The sequence below is a fragment of the Oncorhynchus mykiss genome, chromosome 9 (assembly GCF_013265735.2).
Source record: "Oncorhynchus mykiss isolate Arlee chromosome 9, USDA_OmykA_1.1, whole genome shotgun sequence".
NCBI classification, from domain to species: Eukaryota; Metazoa; Chordata; class Actinopteri; order Salmoniformes; family Salmonidae; genus Oncorhynchus; species Oncorhynchus mykiss.
In genome coordinates, this window is record NC_048573.1 from 59013244 (window position 1) to 59036576 (window position 23333).

The following is a 23333-nucleotide window of genomic DNA, read 5'->3' on the forward strand; positions in this document are numbered from 1 at the left end:
TTTGTGGAACAGATATTTTATGTATTGTAGAATTGGGCTGCAAGGTTCTAAACGTTTCACCTCATTGTATATACCTTGGTGTAACTCGAAAGTATGTTCTGTGGAATTAACGCAATGTGAAAAAGTAAAGCAAAGACAGGTATTACTTCTTAGCGTACCCTGACGAAAAATTATTGCAGTCAGATGTATATAACTGCAGTTAGAGTGCAGTATATCTGACGTTATTCTGCAATTACTGCATCCAAAATACCACAGTCGACTACAGTTGCTGCACTTTTTTTTTTTTTTGCAAGGGTAGGCATACTTGGGTTTTCTCTGAGGGGGTATCTGGTTGAGAATCACCTATGCCTACTTTACTGTATTACATCTCTTCAAAAGTCCTTCAAAGGTAAATTACTTCATCACGTTGTAGCTATGTTTATTTATTTTTAGTAAACATTAGTTTATAATGCAGTAATAAGGCTGAGGGGCATCCCAATCAATGATCGTGCGGCGCGCAGGTCGATTGGAAGGTGTTCGGGGGCGGGGCCAGTATACTGCTGCAGCTGTCCATGGTTGGGTTTGGTGAGTACGCGCGGTTCTCTGGGATGAAACCATAATCAGACACCGTTATTATATCTCTTTGGATCATTTCCCTATACAGCGAATCAAAGCCGACTTCAAGAGGTAAGCATTGATGTGGATTGTTTATTTTTAAAACCTATTCTCCCTTGCCCTTGAAAATTACTGCTGATTTGAGCGAGTCCTGTCTTGCATTTAGAGAAGGCCAGCAACAAACCAACATGGATGCTGCGCAGTGCTGATGCAGCTACATAGATTAATCGCTCCAAGCATCGCATTTAGGCTACAGATTCAACAAATAATCCTGAATATATATCATAATATTCTAGTTGTCCTTATAGCAAACGGACATTCCATTAATGATGATCATGTATTCCATTTATTTGAACAGCGTTATAGTGTACGGATTTTAACAGCCTCAGAGTTTACGGGTTTTACATTTGTCGTTTTTTGTGACAATTTGTTTGGTCAGTCATTTGTGTCATGGCCTAAAAATTGTAATAGTTTGTCTGGAGGTTGAAGAAAGGGTATTTTACGGCTAGTGCGCCATCTCAATAAATCTAGCCTATCTATGGTCAGCTGCTTCCTTGGAAGTCAATAACGATTCTCCTCCCCAGGACCACATCACATAAAGTCTCACCATTTACACTAATTACTTGAGATGTAGGATCCAATTAAGTACATTATTTGAGTTTAGTCTTTTTTTATTCAGGGACAGGCCTATGATGGAAAATGCTCAAAATTAAGCATTTTGGCCTTACCATCACTGCAGAAGGTCCTTGACGTTTTCTGAATGCTGTAGGCCCTTGGGGTTCTCTGAATGCTGTAGGCCCTTGGGGTTCTCTGAATGCTGTAGGCCCTTGGGGTTCTCTGAATGCTGTATGCCCTTGTGCAGTCTGAAGCTGTAGCATCTTGATGTTTGTGATTTGTCGTTAACTTCTTACATATTTCCTATCAACAATCCAAACAATTGACAGTGAGAGAGTTGACAGAGTAGCTACTTTGAAAAGAGACCTCCGAAGGGTACACATTGCAATTAATATCAGTGATTTGTGTGAGACCTACCTCAGTTCTCAATTAGACACTGAGTGACTGAGAATGACAACACTCATATCTCATGTAAGTGAATTTGTTATTGATTTAGTAATAGCTACAGGATCCTGGCATTTGTAGGCCTATTCTAAGTAGAAACCCAATAGATATACAGTAAGAATATGTGGCTAGGTTGTCTGATCTGTTGTCGAAAGGAAGAGGGCATCTAGGTTCACAGCGAGATGATTTACTCTACTCTTTCCTCTTACAGGGTAGGAACCCTGCTGAGAGTACACCATTTTGGAGTGGCGGTAGGGATATAAGGTGCGCAATAGATTCCTGGAGTGTGGGAGTATTTAGTGATTTTGGGGCAGAACCACATATTTGTGAGAATGAAAAATACACTGCTTCAGTCAACACACAGGGTGCTATAGGCTGAAAAATAGTGTAATGATGACTCATTGGTAAATAAACATGTGCAGTCCTTCCTTTTCTCTGTGTTCAGATTGTGAAGGACGCTAGGCATCATGGCAGCACAAGAGCAGGCGAGGCAGCGCTCACTCTCCACCTCTGGTGAATCACTCTACATTGTGCTTGGCATTGACAAGCTAGCCACTCCCGACGATATCAAGAAATCCTACAGGTCAGTGAGAGAGGCGCAGCCACTTACTGTAGCAGTTATACTAATACTCATCAATAAAAATATAGACACATTATTTTCTAGAGTTTTGCCACATATAAATATAGTCTTATGTTTTGTTAATTGGTACTATCTGACTATCACTCTTATGTGTTCTTAGAAAACTTGCATTGAAATTCCACCCTGATAAGAACCCAGATAACCCGGAAGCTTCTGACAAGTTTAAGGAGATCAACAATGCCCATGCCATTCTGAACGACCCCACCAAGCGGAACATTTATGACAAGTACGGCTCCCTGGGACTGTACGTGGCTGAGCAGTTTGGCGAGGAGAACGTGAACACCTACTTTGTCCTGTCCAGCTGGTGGGCTAAGGTGAGACTGCGAGGTGCCATAGGGAGGTGGGGGGGTTGACATGTAGAATTGACTTTGTGTTAAAGATTAAATGGCATATTTTATAACACAAACCCTGTAAAAACAAAACAAAGCCTCTCTAACAGTTTTCCTTGATTGTTATTGTTTTATCTTCTTGCCATACTCTTTTGATCACTCTTACACCCCTCTCTCTCACACACACACACACACACACACACACACTGCCTTGTTTTCTCTCTGCAGGCCTTGTTTGTGTTCTGTGGCCTGGCCACTGGCTGCTACTTCTGTTGTTGCCTGTGTTGCTGCTGTAACTGCTGCTGTGGGAAGTGTAAACCGCGGCCTCCAGAGGGCCAGGAGCCTGACTTCTATGTGTCCCCTGAGGACCTGGAGGCCCAGATGCAATCTGATGAGAGAGGTGAGATCGACTGCTTATTGTGTAAGAAACATGTTTCTGCATGAACACAAATCACTTCATCACTGACCATTGACTTGTTTCAATTGCATGGTAATTTACTATGGAGTGCCATCATTACTGACCGTGTGTGTGTGTCGCTCTCTCTCTCTCTGACAGAGGCTGGTGGTGAAGCAATCTTGGTGCAGCCATCAGCGACAGAGACCACCCAGTTGACGTCAGATGGTCACCATTCTACCTATCAGACCGACATGGGCTTCAACTAAACCCCACCCCTGGCCTGTGGCCCTGCCTGCTACCCTGCTCCACCTTAAAAGGATGAACGAGAAGGGCAATCTGTTTAAACTTCACTAAGAGAGCCAAGTCCTGGAGAGGAGATGGAGGAGTGAGCGTGGCCCACATACAGAACTCTTTAAGATACACCTCCACTTTCCACCCGCTCCAGAGTGGTCCACTCCCGCCTCAATGTAGGAAGAAAGAGAAAGAAAACATTTGCTTCCCTTCCGTTTGTTCTTTCATATACTTTGGCCTTTGACCTCACAAACCTCCAACCCCACAGTCCCCTATCCATATTTCATGTCATTGTGTAGCATGCACTGTTTTGAGATAAATAAATAATTGTCTTCATTTTTAAAAAATTCATACTGTTGGTGCACATGTGAGTGTGATTCATTTGGGGCACAGTTTACTTTATGTTTTTGTTCACTGATAAGAGAGGTTAGGTTCAGGGAGGTTGTGGATAGTGAGGTGTTTCTGTTCATTGTCTTTGCTGCATGACGTCATCATTAAACATTCAAAATAGAGCTAGACAATTCTCAGTTTAAAATTGCCATCAGCTGATGCCAGTTATAAACACATAGCTCCTTTTCTTTGGGCACTTAAACCTGTAGATTTGGACTCTTGTTTACCTATGTTTGTGCCCTTCCCATTGCATTGTGGTTATATTGTGCTGAGATCTGTGCATGTAGAAGGGTGGAAAGGGAGGGCAGGGCACACAAGCTGCATTTTATGACAGCAATATCATGAAATACTGGTGGTGACATTGCTTTCTTAACATTTAGTGGGTCTTGAATTTAATTGGCTTGGTTTGGTCTGCTCTTGTGTGAAGGAAGCATTGCTTTGTCCTGCCCCTAAAATCCGAATTGAATGCTTGTAATCTTGCCCCTGACTTCCCTGCATCGAAGAACTGACTAACACCAGAAGATAAATATCATACATAGGTTTGTTAACATATGTAGTCATGTATATTTGGTTTAGTTTTACTTGCCACTGTGCCACCCACAGTTCCGTTGGATTGTTGGGATGTGACCCAGACATCTCTGAGCAACACTTCTCTGCACATTTGAGTGGTTGTTCTCAATATCCAGTTATTTTATGTTTTACCTGTGCTTAATTTTCTTGTGGTTCCGAGTGTTACCCCACACTGTCTAACCCAAGGACCATGACCTGATCCAATTAGAGGGGGACATATTTTCATTCCAAGGACTGTTAATTTATGTTTAGATGTGATCAAAAAGACTACTGTATGGGTGTAGGGAAAAGTTGGGAGCATTTGAAGAATATTATCATCTTGTTTTTTATAATTCTGTTTAAGGGAATTCAGAAGTGTTGTAATTGTCCAATGCTTTGTTAATTTTTTTTTACCATCATTGAATTTTGAGTGTCGATATTGGTACTTTCTTAGGTCATAAGTAATTTCATCAGTGGGCTAGCACTACCACAGGCAGCTCTTATCCTATAACCAGAATAGATTTGTGTTTTTAATATAAATATATACAACTAAATATATGTAAAGTGTAACTAATGCATAACCTGCCATTATCTTCATTTGTTTGTTTCATTAATGCCAATTATGTTTCAATGGTTTACAATGGATGTCTGAGCTCCTCTCATCTGCCCTCTGCTTTTGATGGTATGGTTGTTTGACATGTGTGGTCCTTTTACAGTGTTTGCTGTGCCCTCCTCAGAAACCGCCCCATAGATATACCTACCTACCTGTTATCGCTTCTTCATTGAGATGTTGGAAAATGCTAATTGTTAAATGAGTTGAATGCAATGTGAGTTCAAAAAACTACTGGACCAATGATCAGGAAATGGTTCCATAAAAATGTATCGATACAGATGACATAGTATATAGTATAATGATATAGTAATTTTATGAACTTTATTTTATTTAAGTTAACTTATTTTGTCATGTTTTGATGATGAACGGCTATAGTTATAAATGGTATGTTTTATTTTGATGTGGCCATTAAATTTTGCAACGCATGGTTTAATGGTTAAGGTCTGTTGTACATACACTTAAATATTACGTATAAATCTGGACCTTTATGTTGTAGCATGGTAATGTGTGTGTGAAAGAAAACAAAGTGGGTCATTGATCTGCTGTTGTTAAATAAATGTTCCTGAACATTTACTGTTGTTTTCTTTATCGTTTCAGTTCTCATGTTTCTACAGTATGCTACAAATATATGGTTCTCGTAGGCCTACCGGGACCTTCAAATAAGCAAACACTAGAATATGAAAGGCGGCTTGGTGCATTAATATTGCCAGTAGATGGAGACAGAGCCCGTGCTGTGGAATCCTCTGTTTCGCGCCCTCGCTTATTTTACCACCTGATGGATATTTTCCCAAAGATCCAGCAATCTGCACAGGTGCCCAAATTGAGTTTCCCGCATTAGCAGCAACGTTCTTACAACATTAATTGGGAAAGTAACTTATACTGTAAAATAGCATCGATTATCAATGTATACAAATATACAAATACCTATTATTTGTTTACCTAACCAGAGCTCATTCCCCATTATCACACACGTGCGGAAGAGTAACTCTCATTCTCATAATTAAGGATAGCTTTTTCCTCTTGAATAAACAACATTACATTTCCAATAAGACTACATTATAGTGTTTTCTTCGCTTTTCTGTAAATGGCTTAGGCATGTAAACCATTGCGTGAGGCTGAATTTGAGCATAGAGAAGCATTTGAGAGATCTAGTATCGACGAGTAGGGATTGGACTCCATTTAGCAAGAGCAACGTTAGCTTGAACACGGAAAATACGTACCAGGTGAAACTGAGTTTTTCAAAAGTCTGCTGAGCATGAATAGGCAAGGTAAGTCGGTTGCATTTAATTTACTACGTCTAGATTGTTCAATTGTTTAATTACCAACTGACATTCTACTCAGAATCACGCGGGTAGATACAATACGTTATATTAGACTACCTAGCCTCTACTGCTATGCGTGATTGGCCACACGCAATGTTATTGTTAGATCTACAGGTAGCCATATAATTCATTACCATGGACAGCACACTGGGCGAAAATGAGTACAACATACTGGGTCAACACAGTGGCCGGCCTACATGATGTAGCTACACATTTGTTCAGGACATTTTCAGCCTGTCCTTCTAACGTGGCGTTCATGACTAGACTACATAAATGTATGATTTACTTCATGAAGATTAACTGTATGTTTGAATGGCCAGTAGCTACTGTAATTAATGTCAACAACTGATCGAAAATGCATGCCCAAGCATCTATGGTTTGCATTTCAGACAGTAACATCTATACTCCTTTAAAAGGTTGCAGTGGGGAGAATGTTTCACCAAGGAACATTTCCATTGGAATATCAAGAAATGGTCTGACTAACGGTCTATCAGAGGAGGATGAGGATGATTTAAAGATGGAGCTAGCAAAGGTACTATTCCCTCTGTGTCTGTCCAGCATTGCCATTTTGTCCCATTCTTCATGTTGTCAAACATTGTCATACTCATGTTTGATCAATGTGTCTCTTAGGATAATACTTTGTAAAGATTTAATTTAAGTCATAGAATAATTTCCAATCCAATTATTATTACTACCTCTGGTTCCTTGAAGGTAAACTTTTCTGTAATTTTGTTCTGCTCAGACAGAGGATGAGATGCAGACATTGCGGCAGGTGCTCTTGGCCAAAGAGAAATATGCGGTGGACATCAAGAGGCAGCTGGGTATGGGCCCCTTCAGTGAGATTAAACACAACATGTCCAAAGGCTGGCATGAAGTCCAGACCTCCAACATGTAAGTACTTCCTGTGAGATGCCATCATGATATCACGCTGCTTCAACCACCTATACACCATCACCACCACCAGAAAAATGTCTTAAAATAACCTGAGGTATTAGAAAGAGCTTCACAATAATACATCAGATATAGCATCAGAATAGTATCAGAATTGAAGGCATTCCGAAACTGTGAATAGATTTCAAACTAATGAAGAGCCAAATTAACCAGGGAGGTTTTGACTCTGACCTAATGTGAGTAAAAGTTGGGCAAAGGTCAAACAACAACCATGCCTGCCAAAGAAGCTATTGTAGCTATTATTATTTCTGGCAGAATGTTGTGGAAAAGCATGCAACGTCAGCACCCTGTTTTAGCCTGGCGTGATAGTTGATGGGTACTCCTGAAAGGCACACTCATGTTTGGTACTGAGTGTTCTCCAAGATGGGGTTTTCCAAAAGTGTTGTTGTTCTCACATGTCAACTAACAAGTAATATGTGGGGACAGCTGATGGGATTTTGAGGTCAACTAGGATCAGATGCCTGTTAATAGCCTGTCTAATAGCCTGTCTTAACACTGACAGTAGCATTAACACAACAGGCTATGGCTGGCCTGGCCAGGGAGGAAGCACTTCAGTTGGTGAAAACAGAGGGGGTGGGAGTATCTGGCTATATGCACTAAGATGGGGGTGAAGATGATGTACGAAAAATGTATGCACTCACTACTGTAAGTCACTCCGGATAAGAGCGTCTGCTAAATAACTCAAACGTAAATGTCCATCCATGCTCACTACATTTGTCCTACTGCTGCTGTTGCTGCACGGAGCTCGTCACTGTGACGTTGTCTCAGAGATTTTCCTTTTTGTTGTTCCAATTCTAAATCTACTTTAAGGAATGGGAGGAGAAACAAAAGTGGAACGTGAGGATGTGGTCGATATACAAATATGAATAGAATACCACTTATTGGGTAATTGAACACAGTACCTCCGTGACATAGAGATTTTAAATTGCCCTTTTCAACAATAAAAAAACTCCTGGCACTTCATATAGTCAACACTCTCTCCCTCTCTGTGTCTCTAGGTATAGGATGACCCATGACACTATTTCTCATGCAGGACAGATCAGCACTGCTGCCATGTCCACAATGGGTGTGGCCATCACAAGGAGACTGGGAGAAATGAGGTACCCTCAGCCTTCCCTTTACTCTTTTATTATCCTCCCATACATCCTCCCATTCTTTCCATTTCCTTTACCACCTCTAAAATGTATCTGTCCACTATTGAGGCCACCTTTCATATTCGTCATCTCTTTTCTTAATCCGTTAAATTATCCATCCATCTTTTTAATCCAGCTAAATACTGTATATTCAGCTATTTTCATGCAGTTCATCTTCACAGGACACATTTTTTGAGGACAAAGGTTTCTTCATGCAGACTTGTTTATGAATGCCAGGGAGAAAACAACAGCCTTAATCCAATCAGATCAGCCTGTCTTAGTTGGCAACAATATCTGTTTATCTACTGTACTTTTCCTACAAAGCCTTTAAATGGAGCCTGTGTAAAGGGTAGCTACCGATGTGATGCATTTTTGCTTTCCAATAATGGCAAGCACACACAAACCCACAGACACACACGCACACGCACTCGCACACGCGCACACACACATACACTGCACTGACAATTTACACCTCCATGTGGCCTCTTGATTACTGTATCTGACCCATCTCTCCATCCCCATGTCTTTCCTGTGACGCTGCACACTTACCGGATAGAGCACTGCCTTTGCCAAGCCCACCTCGGTAAGGATAGTAGGAGTGCCTTGGCCTCCAGCCTGCTGCACCAGATTGTCTCACCTCTGAAGCTTTGTGATGATAAAACATCTTGATTTCAATGTGATGTATTCTCAGACTGTTGCATTAGCTTTAGCCTCGGGGTCCAGGCTCCTCGGCCCTGCAATACTATATTACCTTAGACCTGAGTGAACTACATAAAGTAACTAACTAGTTAACTATAACTAACTACTGGGTGAAGTGTTGCATTCGTTTAGACCTGAGTGAACTGCTGATAGATGCATGTTAATGTTGCTGACCTTTCACCCTTCACCTAATTAAGCTGCTACTGATATTATCTATTGTTCTTGCTCACATGCTGTACTATTGTAGGCTTGCCCTAATACATGCTGTAGACCTGCCCTACTACATGCTGTACTGCTGTAGGCCTACCCTACTATACGTTGTACTGCTGTAGGCCTGCCCTACTACATGCTGTACTGCTGTAGGCCTACCCTACTATACGTTGTACTGCTGTAGGCCTGCCCTACTACATACTGTACTGCTGTAGGTCTGCCCCACTACATGCTGTACTGCTGTAGGCCTACCCTACTATACGTTGTACTGCTGTAGGCCTGCCCTACTACATGCTGTACTGCTGTAGGTCTGCCCCACTACATGCTGTACTGCTGTAGGCCTGCCCTACTACATACTGTCCTGCTGTAGACCTGCCCTACTACATGCTGTACTGGTGTAGACCTGCCCTACTACATACTGTACTGCTGTAGGCCTGCCCTACTACATACTGTACTGCTGTAGGCCTACCCTACTATACGTTGTACTGCTGTAGGCCTGCCCTACTACATACTGTACTGCTGTAGGCCTACCCTACTACATGCTGTACTGGTGTAGACCTGCCCTACTACATGCTGTACTGCTGTAGGCCTACCCTACTACACGTTGTACTGCTGTAGGCCTACCCTACTACACACTGTACTGCTGTAGACCTGCCCTACTACATGCTGTACTGGTGTAGACCTGCCCTACTACACATTGTACTGCTGTAGTACTACATGCTGTACTGGTGTAGACCTGCCCTACTACACGTTGTACTGCTGTAGTACTACATGCTGTACTGGTGTAGACCTGCCCTACTACATGCTGTAGGCCTGCCCTACTACACGTTGTACTGCTGTAGTACTACATGCTGTACTGGTGTAGACCTGCCCTACTACATGCTGTAGGCCTGCCCTACTACATGCTGTACTGGTGTAGACCTGCCCTACTACACATTGTACTGCTGTAGGCCTACCCTACTACACGTTGTACTGCTCTTACTCATCTCTCTTTGTCTCTCTTTCTGCTCTCTGAAACACCAGCCCCTCCTTGGGCCACTCCATCAGTGTGCCTGCTATGAGTATGAGGTAAGACACTGGACCCGCCTGTTTCACTCTCTGACATCCCTGATATTCTGCCCTACTACTACTTCCTGCAGTACCTCCATAGGCGGTGAATGACATTTGAAATATATTAACCTCATCCCCAGGCTAATTGCGAACAGCGCTTGGGGAGGAAGACTCTGGTGAACGAGATTATAATTACATTAATGCTGCAAGTAAAAAAAGTTACATTTAGTTTGATTTATCTTTCAGTGAATCGTTTAACCTGAAATGGTTCTGTACCTCAAAGGGATTTAAATTGTTTTAGAGATCATTTATCTTTCTGCCTTAGACATTCCAATACATTCAAGTCCTTTGAAGACATGGTGGGAAGCGTGAAGGTTAGTGTCTGTGTTCTCTCGCAATCACAAACAAACACAAAGATCAGAAAATACTGTATTGTCTCGTCTTTGATATTCAATTCCTCATCTCTCTACTGTTTCCTGTCTCTCACACAGAACAAGGTGTCCGGGAGTCGAGGGAATGACGGAAATGTCTCTGGGTTTGGCAGAAGCCCATCTCAGAACAATGGTTCCTTCTAACATAATCCACCTAATTTTCCCTCTTCCATCTATACTCCTTTAATCACTTTCCCCTGATGTCATTGTCCACACTACCCCATCAGACATTAAACATTTTGTAGGATGTTGATGAATGAATAAATGACCAAATACAGTTTCTATGGATTCCGTGTGGGCTATGCAGAGATATTTAACTTTTTTTGTTGTTGTTGGAGTGGGGTGGGAGAGATTTAAAATGTCATACTGTGAATTGAATGTCATCAAGGTACAAATGTTTTTCTACAATTTTATAGAATGTAGCTTCAGTTGTGAGATAGGAGTAATGCATTTTGTATAGCTTTGTCAGTGTTGGTTCCAACCATTCATTAATTTAAAATGTTTAAATAGTATTTCCAATATCCAGCTATTTATATTGTCCTGTTGATTGAAGGAAAATATTACTGTTGGCTTATATCCTGCTACTGCATTCTAAGAACAAAACAATCCCAAATGTACAGTGAAGTATTTTTGTACTTTGAGAATTTTTAATTAAAACGTATTATATGTGGTCTGGTCTCATGTGTAATGATTTTGGATAACATAACGGTTAGCCTAACGAGATACATAAACGTGATTATTGCTGTTTCACAGTAACAGTCATTTTTGTCAAAGAAAAACGTATTCCCTGACCGGGAATCGAACCCGGGCCGCGGCGGTGAGAGCGCCGAATCCTAACCACTAGACCACCAGGGAAAGTTGAGAGAATGAACACAACATTGATTTTAACCTTGAACAAGATACTATACAGTTTATAGGGACAATTGTTACACTAGTCTGATTTCAAACATCTTACAAACACTGAAAATAAAAATGTTGATAATGACATCATGGCATATGCTCTGCTAGAGTTATGATTAATTCCTAAATGCGAAATTCCACACCATAGCTAGAAAAACTAATTAAAACAGTGAATCCGAACATTCACTGGGTTAAAGTTCGCTGACTTATGCTCAGTTCTTCGTTTTTTGTTGTTTCCACAGAATTGACGTGGCAAGGGCATTGCAACCAATGATTGCGATTTCATTGAGTGCTTGCCTTGCCTGGTGCAAACGCTGTATAAAAGGGCCCTGTCCACGCCCATGAGCAGCTCGTCCAGTAGGCGTCATATCCTGCACTGTATAAAGCTACCTGCCTTTCGCTCTTCAGTAGCCTGCCTATTCCTACACTAACGACACCATAAAGACCTTGAAGGGTCCTTTCAGAGAATATACCCGCAAATGGGCAATAAGAGTCCTTTAGTGTTATTCACTGATCTTTGCCAACCGACCCTCATCCTCAATCCTTTGTTGTTTTGCAGCATCACCAAACAAAAAGGTAAGATTGATTTGGTTGCTTTTAGATTAAGGCAAACAATATGGGCCTCTGACTATGCCATCTTCAATATCAATTGTATAACCCATATTGTCTAATAATGGACAATGTGTTTCCAATCCTATATATTGACCTATTAAAGAAAGAGCTATGGTACTAAGTTATATTGTATTTATTGTCCTGGCACTAATCATTACAAATGCACATTTCACATTGTCTTTAATAATGTAATAAGTATGTGGTATGTGGATTTTGACTGACGTTTTAGTCTCTTTGCATCTATATTTTATCTGGATGGTCTGTTGTTTATTATGCACCTGCCAGTGTCACTGTCATTTATTGTGCTGCACGTGAGGTTATATTGTATTGGTCCCCTGCTGGCATTGTCTTTGCTCCCTAGGATCCTTGGGACCTCCCTACTCTAAACCCTAACCCTTACCCTAACCATTTTACATGTAAACTTCAATAGGGTAGGGACATCCCAAGGAACTTGGGATAGCACAGATCCTGTTGGCATGAATCAAATCTAATTGTATTGGTCTGTACATATACATTGTGGATGTAATCGCAGGTACAGCGAAACGCTTATGCTTCTATCTTCAACAGTGCACTAATACCTAACAATATACACCCATACAAAACATATCAGAATGAGCAATGTCAGAGTCCGGAAAATAAATATATATGTATATACAGTATGGACAGTATATACAGTTTGGACAGTATATGAATATTAAAGGTGTGTACAGCAGTAGTTATAAAGATTGAGCCTTGACTATAATACAGTAAAACAGTATGAATATAATATGTAATGCGGATGCACATTCACACACATCTAATGTGCCCCACAGCAGTAAACATTTATTTACATTTTCTTTTTCCACTGTGTGAAGGGAATTGGTTTATCCTTGAGATGTTTTTTTTGCAACTGCCTATGTAGCACAGATGAGAACTAGGCTGGCAATCCCCAGCCATCTGGACAAGGGCTTCTGTCCTGTTTGGACCGGTTTAGACATGATAGAACTGACTTTGCATCGAACATGTAATCATGAGGTTGCTTCTCAGTAAACTATTCACTTTTGCTTATAGTAATGTAGTTTGGTTGGGGAGTAAAATCACATTTTTGGCATGTTTCATTCCACTGCAGTGTTTGAGATGTCAGTGTGAGTGTTTACCACAGTTGAACTGTTGGCAACCTTTCTCTTAGAAAAAGGTTTTTGATTCCTGTATAGTCCTGCTTACTGCTATATTCTGTTTTTCGAGTGGCTTAGTCAGTACCTTAGAGGTCCTGTAGCGGTTAGCCCCAGTGTTGAGGCCTGCCACGCACCTAGCTGGTGCACAGCACTCTGTTACCTGGCTAGGTTCCCGGCAGTTGGGACATTATACCTGCAAACCCGGCCCCGCACTGTCCAGTTATTTTCAGAACATGGTGTTGAAATCAGACTCTCAACTGTTGACCTCTATCACCTCTCTAAGCCAACATTGAGACCTGCCTATAATAGGCTAATGATAGGCTTCTGTTAATGGATGATGATAGTAATCATGAAATAGGTTGTCAATTTTGCACAGCTTTTTGTCTTTGTTCAGAATGTTGTGTTATGGCACATTCAGTGAGATCTAGCATGCAGCATTCATAGACAATATTATTAGGCTCATCCCAGTATCACTTGCCTCTGCTTGCAAGGTTCCTGTTTCCACACTCGTAATAATCCATTCTTCTCTCTCTTCTTTCCTCTCTCTCCCTAAGGTTTCCCATCTTCCATCTTTGAGCGTTTTTGAAGGAAAGGTCAAAGAAAATGGCAGCAATTCCATCTACCGGTTCTCTCATCGCCACCCATGATTACTACAGAAGGCGCATAGGATCCACCTCTAGCAACAGCTCTTGTGGCAGTTCTGAGTATGCTGGCGAAGTCATTCCACACCCCCCAGGTACAGATGATCAGATAACTGCAAAGGTTCCTCTGAAATGGCACCCTATTCTCTACATAGTGCACTACTTTCGACCAGGGCCCTTGGGGCTCTGGTCAAATGTAGTGCAGTATGTAAGGAAAATGGTGCATTTCAACTCACTCTCTCTGACAAATGCCTTTATTTAGGAACATATCCTCTATCTCTCTGTGCAACTTGATCTGACCAGGTTCCTAATCTTCCTTTTGTATTATTTTTCTTAGGTCTGCAGAGACAGGACTCTGGTCACTGGTGGTCTTCTTTCTTCTTTGCAAACAAACAGAACCAGCCTGGCAGCATGGTTGGATCTGAACAGAAGTGAGTTCACTAACCTAAGAGTCACATAAATGGATCAAATCCATGCATGGTTTAAATGTTATGCTTGATTTCTCCTTTCTTTGTATGTCTAATTTTGAGTAACCAGTTGTTACTAATTGTAGCCATGTACCTCTGTCTAAACAATATTTCCCTCTTGTTGCAGGAGTGGAACATACACGGTGAACAACGGTCAGGTGACTTGTATTGCCAGGGAGATGGTGTTGAAGAGACAGCTCAGTGAAAGCAGCGACTCTGGGAAGATGGACCATGGGAGCCCACCACCCTCCTAACTCCTTCTCCTCAACATCTCACTCCTCACCACCCCATGGAGATGGAGGCAGCGGAGACTACTTTTTTTTACCTTTTAGTGATGGAGGCTGCTTTTCCTCCCTCTTTGTTTATAAATAATATATTATATCTTTTTATAATTAAACACTAAAAAAGCCGTTTTTTCCCAAATGTCTGTCTGATATCATGCTTTTTGCTGTTAAATAAATCAAAGTATTTAATACATTTTTCTTGAATTGTATTTAATAAGTCCCTAAATATATATTTTTGTTAATATTTTAGTCTATATAAAGTTTACACACAGAAAAGATTAGGGCAGAAATTGCTCTCTAGTTATTTCACCTGATTAGCCTAGTTAGTGAGAAAGTGTAGTTTCTAATAACTTACTTTCTATAACAAGAGTGAATATTCCTATAACTAATAGCCACTATATTGAACATGTGAAGTGTCCATGGCTCTGATGAAAGGAGATAGACAGACTTTAGAAGGAGCAGTTCTGGCATCCACAATATGTAACCCGATAACAATCCGGAGATCTCCATTGTCAGGTTTGTTCATGTCATTACTGATGTGTAGAGAATCTGTATTACAACATGCTGCCAGCCAGTGTTGATGTACTTGCTGAATGGAATTAACCCGGTTAGGCTGCAATGTGATTAGCAACAGCTAATTTATAAAGACGATGGCTTATATAATACATTACACCTGTTCTGTTCTGAAATATAGATCAACCACCTGTGGAACATTCTGCATTACTGCAGTCATTCACATTGTTTCGCACAATCTCTTGGGGATAAAAGTGTCAACTATATTTGTGTCAACTACATAAAAAAATGTAAACTATATTTTTGATACAGTCTTTCTATGCTCTCAACATATTGGCATGGTGGAGTCAACACCTAGTTATATCAACAAGGATCCAATAAAATATACTTTCAGGATTGTTCATTAAAGCATGGAGTTAATGGGAAGAGTTCACTAGTTTTACACTGACTGAAGTCATCAACAATGTTTACTCCAGTTACTGTAGTTAACCATTTAATTGAACCTACTGTATAGTTATACAAGTTATTCTCATTGAGATAAAATCTATTTAGCAAAAGAGACCTGCAGACATGGCTCTAACATACAGGCTACATATAGTTGAAGTCATAAGTTTACATACCCCATAGCCAAATAGATTTAAACTCTTTTTTTTCTTTTTTTTTTTTTTCTTTTTTTACAGTTAATGACATTTATTCCTAGTAAACATTCCCTGTCTTAGGTCAGTTAGGATCACCACTTTATTTTAAGAATGTGAAATGTCAGAATAATAGTAGAGAGAATGATTTATTTCAGCTTTTATTTCTTTCATCACATTCCCAGTGGGTCAAAAGTTTACATACACTCAATTAGTATTTGGAAGCATTGCCTTAACATAGTTTAACTTTTTTATTTTTTTATTTCACCTTTATTTAACCAGGTAGGCTAGTTGAGAACAAGTTCTCATTTGCAACTGCGACCTGGCCAAGATAAAGCATAGCAGTGTGAACAGACAACACAGAGTTACACATGGAGTAAACAATTAACAAGTCAATAACACAGTAGAAAAAAAAGAGAGTCTATATACATTGTGTGCAAAAGGCATGAGGAGGTAGGCAAATAATTACAATTTTGCAGATTAACACTGGAGTGATAAATGATCAGATGGTCATGTACAGGTAGAGATATTGGTGTGCAAAAGAGCAGAAAAGTAAATAAATAAAAACAGTATGGGGATGAGGTAGGTAAAATTGGGTGGGCTATTTACCGATAGACTATGTACAGCTGCAGCGATCGGTTAGCTGCTCAGATAGCAGATGTTTGAAGTTGGTGAGGGAGATAAAAGTCTCCAACTTCAGCAATTTTTGCAATTCGTTCCAGTCACAGGCAGCAGAGAACTGGAACGAAAGGCGGCCAAATGAGGTGTTGGCTTTAGGGATGATCAGTGAGATACACCTGCTGGAGCGCGTGCTACGGGTGGGTGTTGCCATCGTGACCAGTGAACTGAGATAAGGCGGAGCTTTACCTAGCATGGACTTGTAGATGACCTGGAACCAGTGGGTCTGGCGATGAATATGTAGCGAGGGCCAGCCGACTAGAGCATACAGGTCGCAGTGGTGGGTGGTATAAGGTGCTTTAGTGACAAAACGGATGGCACTGTGATAAACTGCATCCAGTTTGCTGAGTAGAGTGTTGGAAGCAATTTTGTAGATGATGTCGCCGAAGTCGAGGATCGGCAGGATAGTCAGTTTTACTAGGGTAAGTTTGGCGGCGTGAGTGAAGGAGGCTTTGTTGCGGAATAGAAAGCCGACTCTAGATATGATTTTCGATTGGAGATGTTTGATATGAGTCTGGAAGGAGAGTTTACAGTCTAGCCAGACACCTAGGTACTTATAGATGTCCACATATTCAAGGTCGGAACCATCCAGGGTGGTGATACTAGTCAGGCGTGCGGGTGCAGGCAGCGAACGGTTGAAAAGCATGCATTTGGTTTTACTAGCGTTTAAGAGCAGTTGGAGGCCACGGAAGGAGTGTTGTATGGCATTGAAGCTCGTTTGGAGGTTAGATAGCACAGTGTCCAAGGACGGGCCGGAAGTATATAGAATGGTGTTGTCTGCATAGAGATGGATCAGGGAATCGCCCGTAGCAAGAGCAACATCATTGATATATACAGAGAAAAGAGTCGGCCCGAGAATTGAACCCTGTGGCACCCCCATAGAGACTGCCAGAGGACCGGACAGCATGCCCTCAGATTTGACACGCTGAACTCTGTCTGCAAAGTAGTTGGTGAACCAGGCAAGGCAGTCATCAGAAAAACCGAGGCTACTGAGTCTGCCGATAAGAATATAATGATTGACAGAGTCGAAAGCCTTGGCAAGGTCGATGAAGACGGCTGCACAGTACTGTCTTTTATCGATGGCCGTTATGATATCGTTTAGTACCTTGAGCGTGGCTGAGGTGCACCCGTGACCGGCTCGGAAACCAGATTGCACAGCGGAGAAGGTATGGTGTGATTCGAGATGGTCAGTGACCTGTTTGTTGACTTGGCTTTCGAAGACCTTAGATAGGCAGGGCAGGATGGATATAGGTCTGTAACAGTTTGGGTCCAGGGTGTCTACCCCTTTGAAGAGGGGGATGACTGCGGCAGCTTTCCAATCCTTGGGGATCTCAGACGATATGAAAGAGAGGTTGAACAGGCTGGTAATAGGGGTTGCGACAATGGCGGCGGATAGTTTCAGAAATAGAGGGTCCAGATTGTCAAGCCCAGCTGATTTGTACGGGTCCAGGTTTTGCAGCTCTTTCAGAACATCTGCTATCTGGATTTGGGTAAAGGAGAACCTGGAGAGGCTTGGGCGAGTAGCTGCGGGGGGGGGGGGGGGGGGCGGAGCTGTTGGCCGAGGTTGGAGTAGCCAGGCGGAAGGCATGGCCAGCCGTTGAGAAATGCTTGTTGAAGTTTTCGATAATCATGGATTTAATTGGTGGTGACCGTGTTACCTAGCCTCAGTGCAGTGGGCAGCTGAGAGGAGGTGCTCTTGTTCTCCATGGACTTCACAGTGTCCCATAACTTTTTGGAGTTGGAGCTACAGGATGCAAATTTCTGCCTGAAGATGCTGGCCTTGGCTTTCCTGACTGACTGCGTGTATTGGTTCCTGACTTCCCTGAACAGTTGCATATCGCGGGGACTATTCAATACTATTGCAGTCCGCCACAGGATGTTTTTGTGCTGGTTGAGGGCAGTCAGGTCTGGAGTGAACCAAGGGCTATATCTGTTCTTAGTTCTGCATTTTTTGAACGGAGCATGCTTATCTAAAATGGTGAGGAAGTTACTTTTAAAGAATGACCAGGCATCCTCAACTGACGGGATGAGGTCAGTGTCCTTCCAGGATACCCGGGCCAGGTCGATTAGAAAGGCCTGCTCACAGAAGTGTTTTAGGGAGCGTTTGACAGTGATGAGGGGTGGTCGTTTGACTGCGGCTCCGTGGCGGATACAGGCAATGAGGCAGTGATCGCTGAGATCCTGGTTGAAGATGGCGGAGGTGTATTTGGAGGGCCAGTTGGTCAGGATGACGTCTATGAGGGTGCCCTTGTTTACAGATTTAGGGTTGTACCTGGTGGGTTCCTTGATGATTTGTGTGAGATTGAGGGCATCTAGCTTAGATTGTAGGACTGTTAAGCATATCCCAGTTTAGGTCACCTAACAGAACAAACTCTGAAGTTAGATGGGGGGCGATCAATTCACAAATGGTGTCCAGGGCACAGCTGGGAGCTGAGGGGGGTCGGTAGCAGGCGGCAACAGTGAGAGACTTATTTCTGGAGAGAGTAATTTTTAAGATTAGTAGTTCGAACTGTTTGGGTATGGACCTGGAAAGTATGACATTACTTTGCAGGCTATCTCTGCAGTAGACTGCAACTCCTCCCCCTTTGGCAGTTCTATCTTGACGGAAAATGTTATAGTTGGGTATGGAAATCTCAGAATTTTTGGTGGCCTTCCTGAGCCAGGATTCAGACACGGCAAGGACATCAGGGTTAGCAGAGTGTGCTAAAGCAGTGAGTAAAACAAACTTAGGGAGGAGGCTTCTGATGTTGACATGCATGAAACCAAGGCTTTTTCGATCACAGAAGTCAACAAATGAGGGTGCCTGGGGACATGCAGGGCCTGGGTTTACCTCCACATCACCTGCGGAACAGAGGAGGAGTAGTATGAGGGTGCGGCTAAAGGCTATCAAAACTGGTCGCCTAGAGCGTTGGGGACAAAGAATAAAAGGAGCAGATTTCTGGGCATGGTAGAATATATTCAGGGCATAATGCGCAGACAGGGGTATGGTGGGGTGAGCTTATTTTGTGTTGGGGTTTGTGGGTGGTTGTTTCCTGTCTTTGGGTTCTCTGCACCAGATAGGACTGTTTCGGGTTTTGCCACGTTTGTTGTTTTGTAATTTGTGTTCATGTTTAGTTTCTCTTATTAAAAAACATGAACTCTAACCACGCTGCATTTTGGTCCTCCTCTCCTTCGACGGAAGAAATCCGTTACAGAACCACCCACCACAACAGGACCAATAAGCGTGGTAACGGGCAGGAGAGGCAGCGATGTCAGGATTTCTGGACATGGGAGCTGAATCTGGACTATACAACTTGGGAAGAGATAGACAGGTGGGCGGTCGACCCAGGGAGAGTGCCGGAGCCCGCCTGGGATTCGCTGGAGCAGTGCGAGGAGGGTTACAGGAGAATGGAGTTGGCGAAACGAGCACGGCGGCGCGGATGGAAGCCCGAGGTCAGCCCCAAAAATGTATTGGAGGAGGCACACAGGAAGTGTGGCGAAGCCAGGTAGGAGACCTGCGCCAACTTCCTGTGCTTACCGGAGGGCGAGAGATACCGGGCAGGCACCGTGTTATGCTTACGAGCGCACAGTGTCCCCAGTGCGGGTGCATAGCCCGGTGCGGTACATACCAGCTCCTCGTATCGGCAGGGCTAGAGTGGGCATCGAGCCAGATGCCATGAAGCCGGCTCTACGCATCTGGTCTCCAGTGCGTCTCCTTGGGCCGGCGTACATGGCACCAGCCTTACACATGGTGTCCCCGGTTCGCCAGCACAGCCCAGTGCGGGCTATTCCACCTCGCCGCACTGGCAGGGCGACCGGGAGCATTCAACCAGGTAAGGTTGGGCAGGCTCGGTGCTCAAGAGCTCCAGTGCACCTGCACAGTCCGGTCTATCCAGTACCACCGCCACGCACCAGTCCTCCGGTGGCAGCCCCCCGCACCAGGCTGTCTCTCCGTCTCAGCCCTACAGGTGCTCCCGCCTGTCCAGCGCTGTCAGAGCCTTCATCCTCTCCAGCGCTGCCAGAGTCTCCCGTCTGTCCAGAGCTGCTAGAGTCTCCCGTCTGTCCAGAGCCGCTAGAGTCTCCCTTCTGCCCAGAGCCGCTAGAGTCTCCCGTCTGTCCAGAGCCGCTAGAGTCTCCCGTCTGTCCAGAGCCGCTAGAGTCTCCCGTCTGTCCAGAGCCGCTAGAGTCTCCCGCCGGTCCAAAGCCGCTAGAGTCTCCCGCCGGTCCAGAGCCGCTAGAGTCTCCCGCCTCTCCAGAGCCGCTGGAGTCTCCCGCCTGTCTGCAAGGACCCGCCAGAGCCGCCAGTCTGCAAGGAGCCGCCAGAGCCACCAGTCTGCAAGAAGCCGCCAGAGCCGCCAGTCTGCCAGGATCCGCCAGAGCCGCCAGTCAGCCAGGATCCGCCAGAGCCGCCAGTCAGCCAGGATCCGCCAGAGCCGCCATTCAGCCAGGATCCGCCAGAGCTGTCAGTCAGCCAGGAGCCGCCAGAGCCGTCAGTCAGCCAGAAGCCGCCAGAGCCGTCAACCAGCCTGAGCTACCCCTCGGTCCTGAGCTACCCCTCGGTCATGAGCTACCCCTCGTTCATGAGCTACCTCTCAGTCATGAGCTGCCCCTCAGTCCGGAGCTGTCCCTCAGTCCGGGGGAGTTTCCTCAGTCATGAGGCACCCCTCAGTCCAGAGGCGCTCCACATTCCAGTGGGGCCCTTTGTTAGGGATCCTAGGCCAAGGTCAGCGGCGAGGGTCGCCACTCAAAGGACGCTAAGGAGGTGGACAAAGACAATGGTGGAGTGGGGTCCACGTCCAGCGCCAGAGCCGCCACCGCGGACAGATGCCCACCCAGACCCTCCCCTATAGGTTTACGTTGTGCGGTCGGAGTCCGCACCTTGGGGGGGGGGGGGGGGGGTACTGTCACGTTCTGACCATAGTTATTTTGTGTTTGCCTTGTTTGTCTTGTTTTAGTGTTGGTCAGGACGTGAGCTGGGTGGGCATTCTATGTTGTGTGTCTAGTTTGTCCATTTCTATGTATGGCCTGATATGGTTCTCAATCAGAGGCAGGTGTTAGTCATTGTCTCTGATTGGGAACCATATTCAGGTAGCTTGTTTTGTGTTGGTGTTTGTGGGTGGTTGTTTCCTGTCTTTGTGTTCTCTGCACCAGATAGGACTGTTTCGGGTTTTGCCACGTTTGTTGTTTTGTAATTTGTGTTCATGTTTAGTTTCTCTTATTAAAAAATATGAACTCTAACCACACTGCATTTTGGTCCTCCTCTCCTTCCACGGCAGAAATCCGTTACAGTTTGAGAAGCCATTGTACAACCGGGAGAGCTTTAAGAAAATAATAACTTATCTTACTCAGCCACTGGAACACAGGAAATGAACATTACAGGCCAGAAAAACGGTAGGAGCAATCCTTATTAACAGTTTAAAAGGGGTTCAAACAAAACAATAACCTGGAACATAACTAAACATGTGACTGACAAAGATTGTTCAGAGCACCTGACCTGTGTCAATGTGTGATTTAAAGACTAAGCACCTAAATACCATTACCTCAACAAACACCATAACCTTCAACAAATACACTCAACGCACCCTCCTCCCCCCTGCGCTCCCTGTTGCTATTCCAGATTTAGCCTTTCTAATTATATTCCAGTCTCTAAATCTGTCACACCTACAGACATGGGAATCTCGCATCCAGCACACGCATGGTCCGAACATACGCTGTGACTGGCACTCCTTATTTTACCTCAGAGGACAGAGGATATTGTAGGTTACCCTGCTCAAAGTTTAGGGGAGCACAGTAGGTGAGAAAGAGAGGGGGGGGGGGGGTTGAGAGATAGAGAGACACAAATATCACTTTCGCTACCGTATGAAAGGGTGAGAGGTAAAGACAAACAGAGAAACAGACATTACGTAATGTGGGTAAGAGGTGAGTGGGTTCAGATGTCATTTTTATATGTGGTATCAGGTTGGGCCTTGTGTGGCAGCAGGCCCGGTAGTCCCGGATAGACAGTCCCTCATCATGGGCTCAGTGATATAAGGGGAATCTGGGGCAAACCTATAGCTGCCTGGCCGAGTCTGAGCTGTGACACACTAGATCTACTGAGCTAGAATGCAGCCTCCAAACTTTCACAGTAGAGTTGGGAGGTGGAGGAATGGAGGGGATGTGGGATGATGGGGTTCTCCACATCAAACAATGTTACAGTAACATGGAGTCTATTAGGAGTGGGACACAGCATTAATATTACTCTGGTTGGGTGTTTTTTGAATTTTTTTATTAATTATTTGTGTACTTGTTTGACATTTTACTGCATATTTAGAAGCTAGTAACATAAGCATTTTGCTACACCTGCTATAACATCTGCTAAACTGTCTATGTAACAAATAAATGTTAATATGATTTGTTAGGGTTAGGTTTAAGGTTGAGGGTTAAGGTTGAACTGGGATGTAGACATGAAGATAGGGTTAGAGTTAGGGTTGAGATTAGTGTTAGGTTTAACTGGGATGTAGACATGAAGATAGAGTTAGAATTAGGGTTGAGATTAGTGTTTGGTTTAACTGGGATGTAGACATGAAGCTAGGGTTAGACTTAGGGTTGAGTTTAGTGTTAGGATGGAACTGGGATGTGGACATGAAGCTAGAGTAAGGGTTAGGGTTAGGTTTAAGGCTAAAGCCAAGGCCAAGGTCAGGATGTTCTCCCATTTAACCCTTTAAAAAGAATAAACCAGTAACCTATAAGTATTATGAGTGGGAAAGAACAAATTTTTTGTATCACTGTCTCAGTTGGTTTATGGCTAGGGCCACCAATCTCTGAACGCAGGG

The 23333-nt window shown here is 43.6% G+C and overlaps 3 protein-coding genes and 1 non-coding gene across 11 annotated transcripts; 3 read left to right on the top strand and 1 right to left on the bottom strand.

The window, feature by feature from the left end:
* The first annotated feature begins 318 nt into the window (after nt 1-318).
* On the top strand, nt 319-5435 carry LOC110532510 (dnaJ homolog subfamily C member 5). Of its 6 annotated transcripts, none has more exons than XM_021616478.2 (6): nt 319-666; nt 1865-1917; nt 2099-2236; nt 2394-2607; nt 2851-3043; nt 3179-5435. In XM_021616478.2, coding segments are annotated over exons 3-6 (525 nt in total). In that variant the 5' UTR covers nt 319-666; nt 1865-1917; nt 2099-2120; the 3' UTR covers nt 3181-5435. The 6 variants fall into 6 exon arrangements, with proteins under 6 accessions (XP_021472153.1, XP_021472149.1, XP_021472148.1 ...); XM_021616474.2 differs by having other exon boundaries at nt 320-666; nt 2076-2236; nt 2851-3022; XM_021616473.2 differs by having other exon boundaries at nt 320-666; nt 2851-3022.
* A 159-nt stretch (nt 5436-5594) lies between these two features.
* LOC110532511 (tumor protein D53 homolog) lies at nt 5595-11329 on the top strand. Of its 3 annotated transcripts, none has more exons than XR_002474841.2 (9): nt 5595-6130; nt 6601-6716; nt 6927-7075; nt 8134-8235; nt 8825-8851; nt 10201-10245; nt 10368-10436; nt 10553-10601; nt 10719-10810. XR_002474841.2 is itself a non-coding variant. In XM_021616481.2 (9 exons), coding segments are annotated over exons 1-8 (489 nt in total). In that variant the 5' UTR covers nt 5595-6117; the 3' UTR covers nt 10554-10601; nt 10719-10810. The 3 variants fall into 3 exon arrangements, 2 of the variants coding, with proteins under 2 accessions (XP_021472156.1, XP_021472154.1); XM_021616481.2 differs by having other exon boundaries at nt 10368-10403; XM_021616479.2 differs by lacking the exon at nt 10368-10436 and having other exon boundaries at nt 5596-6130; nt 10719-11329.
* A 112-nt stretch (nt 11330-11441) lies between these two features.
* trnae-cuc lies at nt 11442-11513 on the bottom strand. The gene has a single exon. It is a non-coding gene; the product is annotated as a tRNA-Glu (tRNA).
* A 417-nt stretch (nt 11514-11930) lies between these two features.
* On the top strand, nt 11931-14909 carry ppdpfa (pancreatic progenitor cell differentiation and proliferation factor a). The gene is made up of 4 exons (XM_021616484.2): nt 11931-12134; nt 13879-14060; nt 14303-14396; nt 14560-14909. Exons 2-4 carry the CDS (start codon nt 13928-13930, stop codon nt 14684-14686), a joined length of 354 nt encoding a protein of 117 aa, XP_021472159.2. The 5' UTR covers nt 11931-12134; nt 13879-13927; the 3' UTR covers nt 14687-14909.
* The last annotated feature ends 8424 nt before the right edge of the window (nt 14910-23333 follow it).

Coding starts and splice junctions, on each gene's coding strand:
- LOC110532510 (XM_021616474.2), top strand. CDS start 2,121: ATGGCAGCACAAGAGCAGGCGAGGCAGCGCTCACTCTCCACCTCTGGT. Junction 2,237..2,393: donor GATATCAAGAAATCCTACAG/GTCAGTGAGAGA, acceptor ATGTGTTCTTAG/AAAACTTGCATTGAAATTCC. Junction 2,608..2,850: donor TGTCCAGCTGGTGGGCTAAG/GTGAGACTGCGA, acceptor TTCTCTCTGCAG/GCCTTGTTTGTGTTCTGTGG.
- LOC110532511 (XM_021616479.2), top strand. Junction 8,852..10,200: donor CCTTTGCCAAGCCCACCTCG/GTAAGGATAGTA, acceptor CTGAAACACCAG/CCCCTCCTTGGGCCACTCCA. Junction 10,602..10,718: donor ACATGGTGGGAAGCGTGAAG/GTTAGTGTCTGT, acceptor TCTCTCACACAG/AACAAGGTGTCCGGGAGTCG.
- ppdpfa (XM_021616484.2), top strand. CDS start 13,928: ATGGCAGCAATTCCATCTACCGGTTCTCTCATCGCCACCCATGATTAC. Junction 14,061..14,302: donor AGTCATTCCACACCCCCCAG/GTACAGATGATC, acceptor TATTTTTCTTAG/GTCTGCAGAGACAGGACTCT. Junction 14,397..14,559: donor ATGGTTGGATCTGAACAGAA/GTGAGTTCACTA, acceptor CTCTTGTTGCAG/GAGTGGAACATACACGGTGA.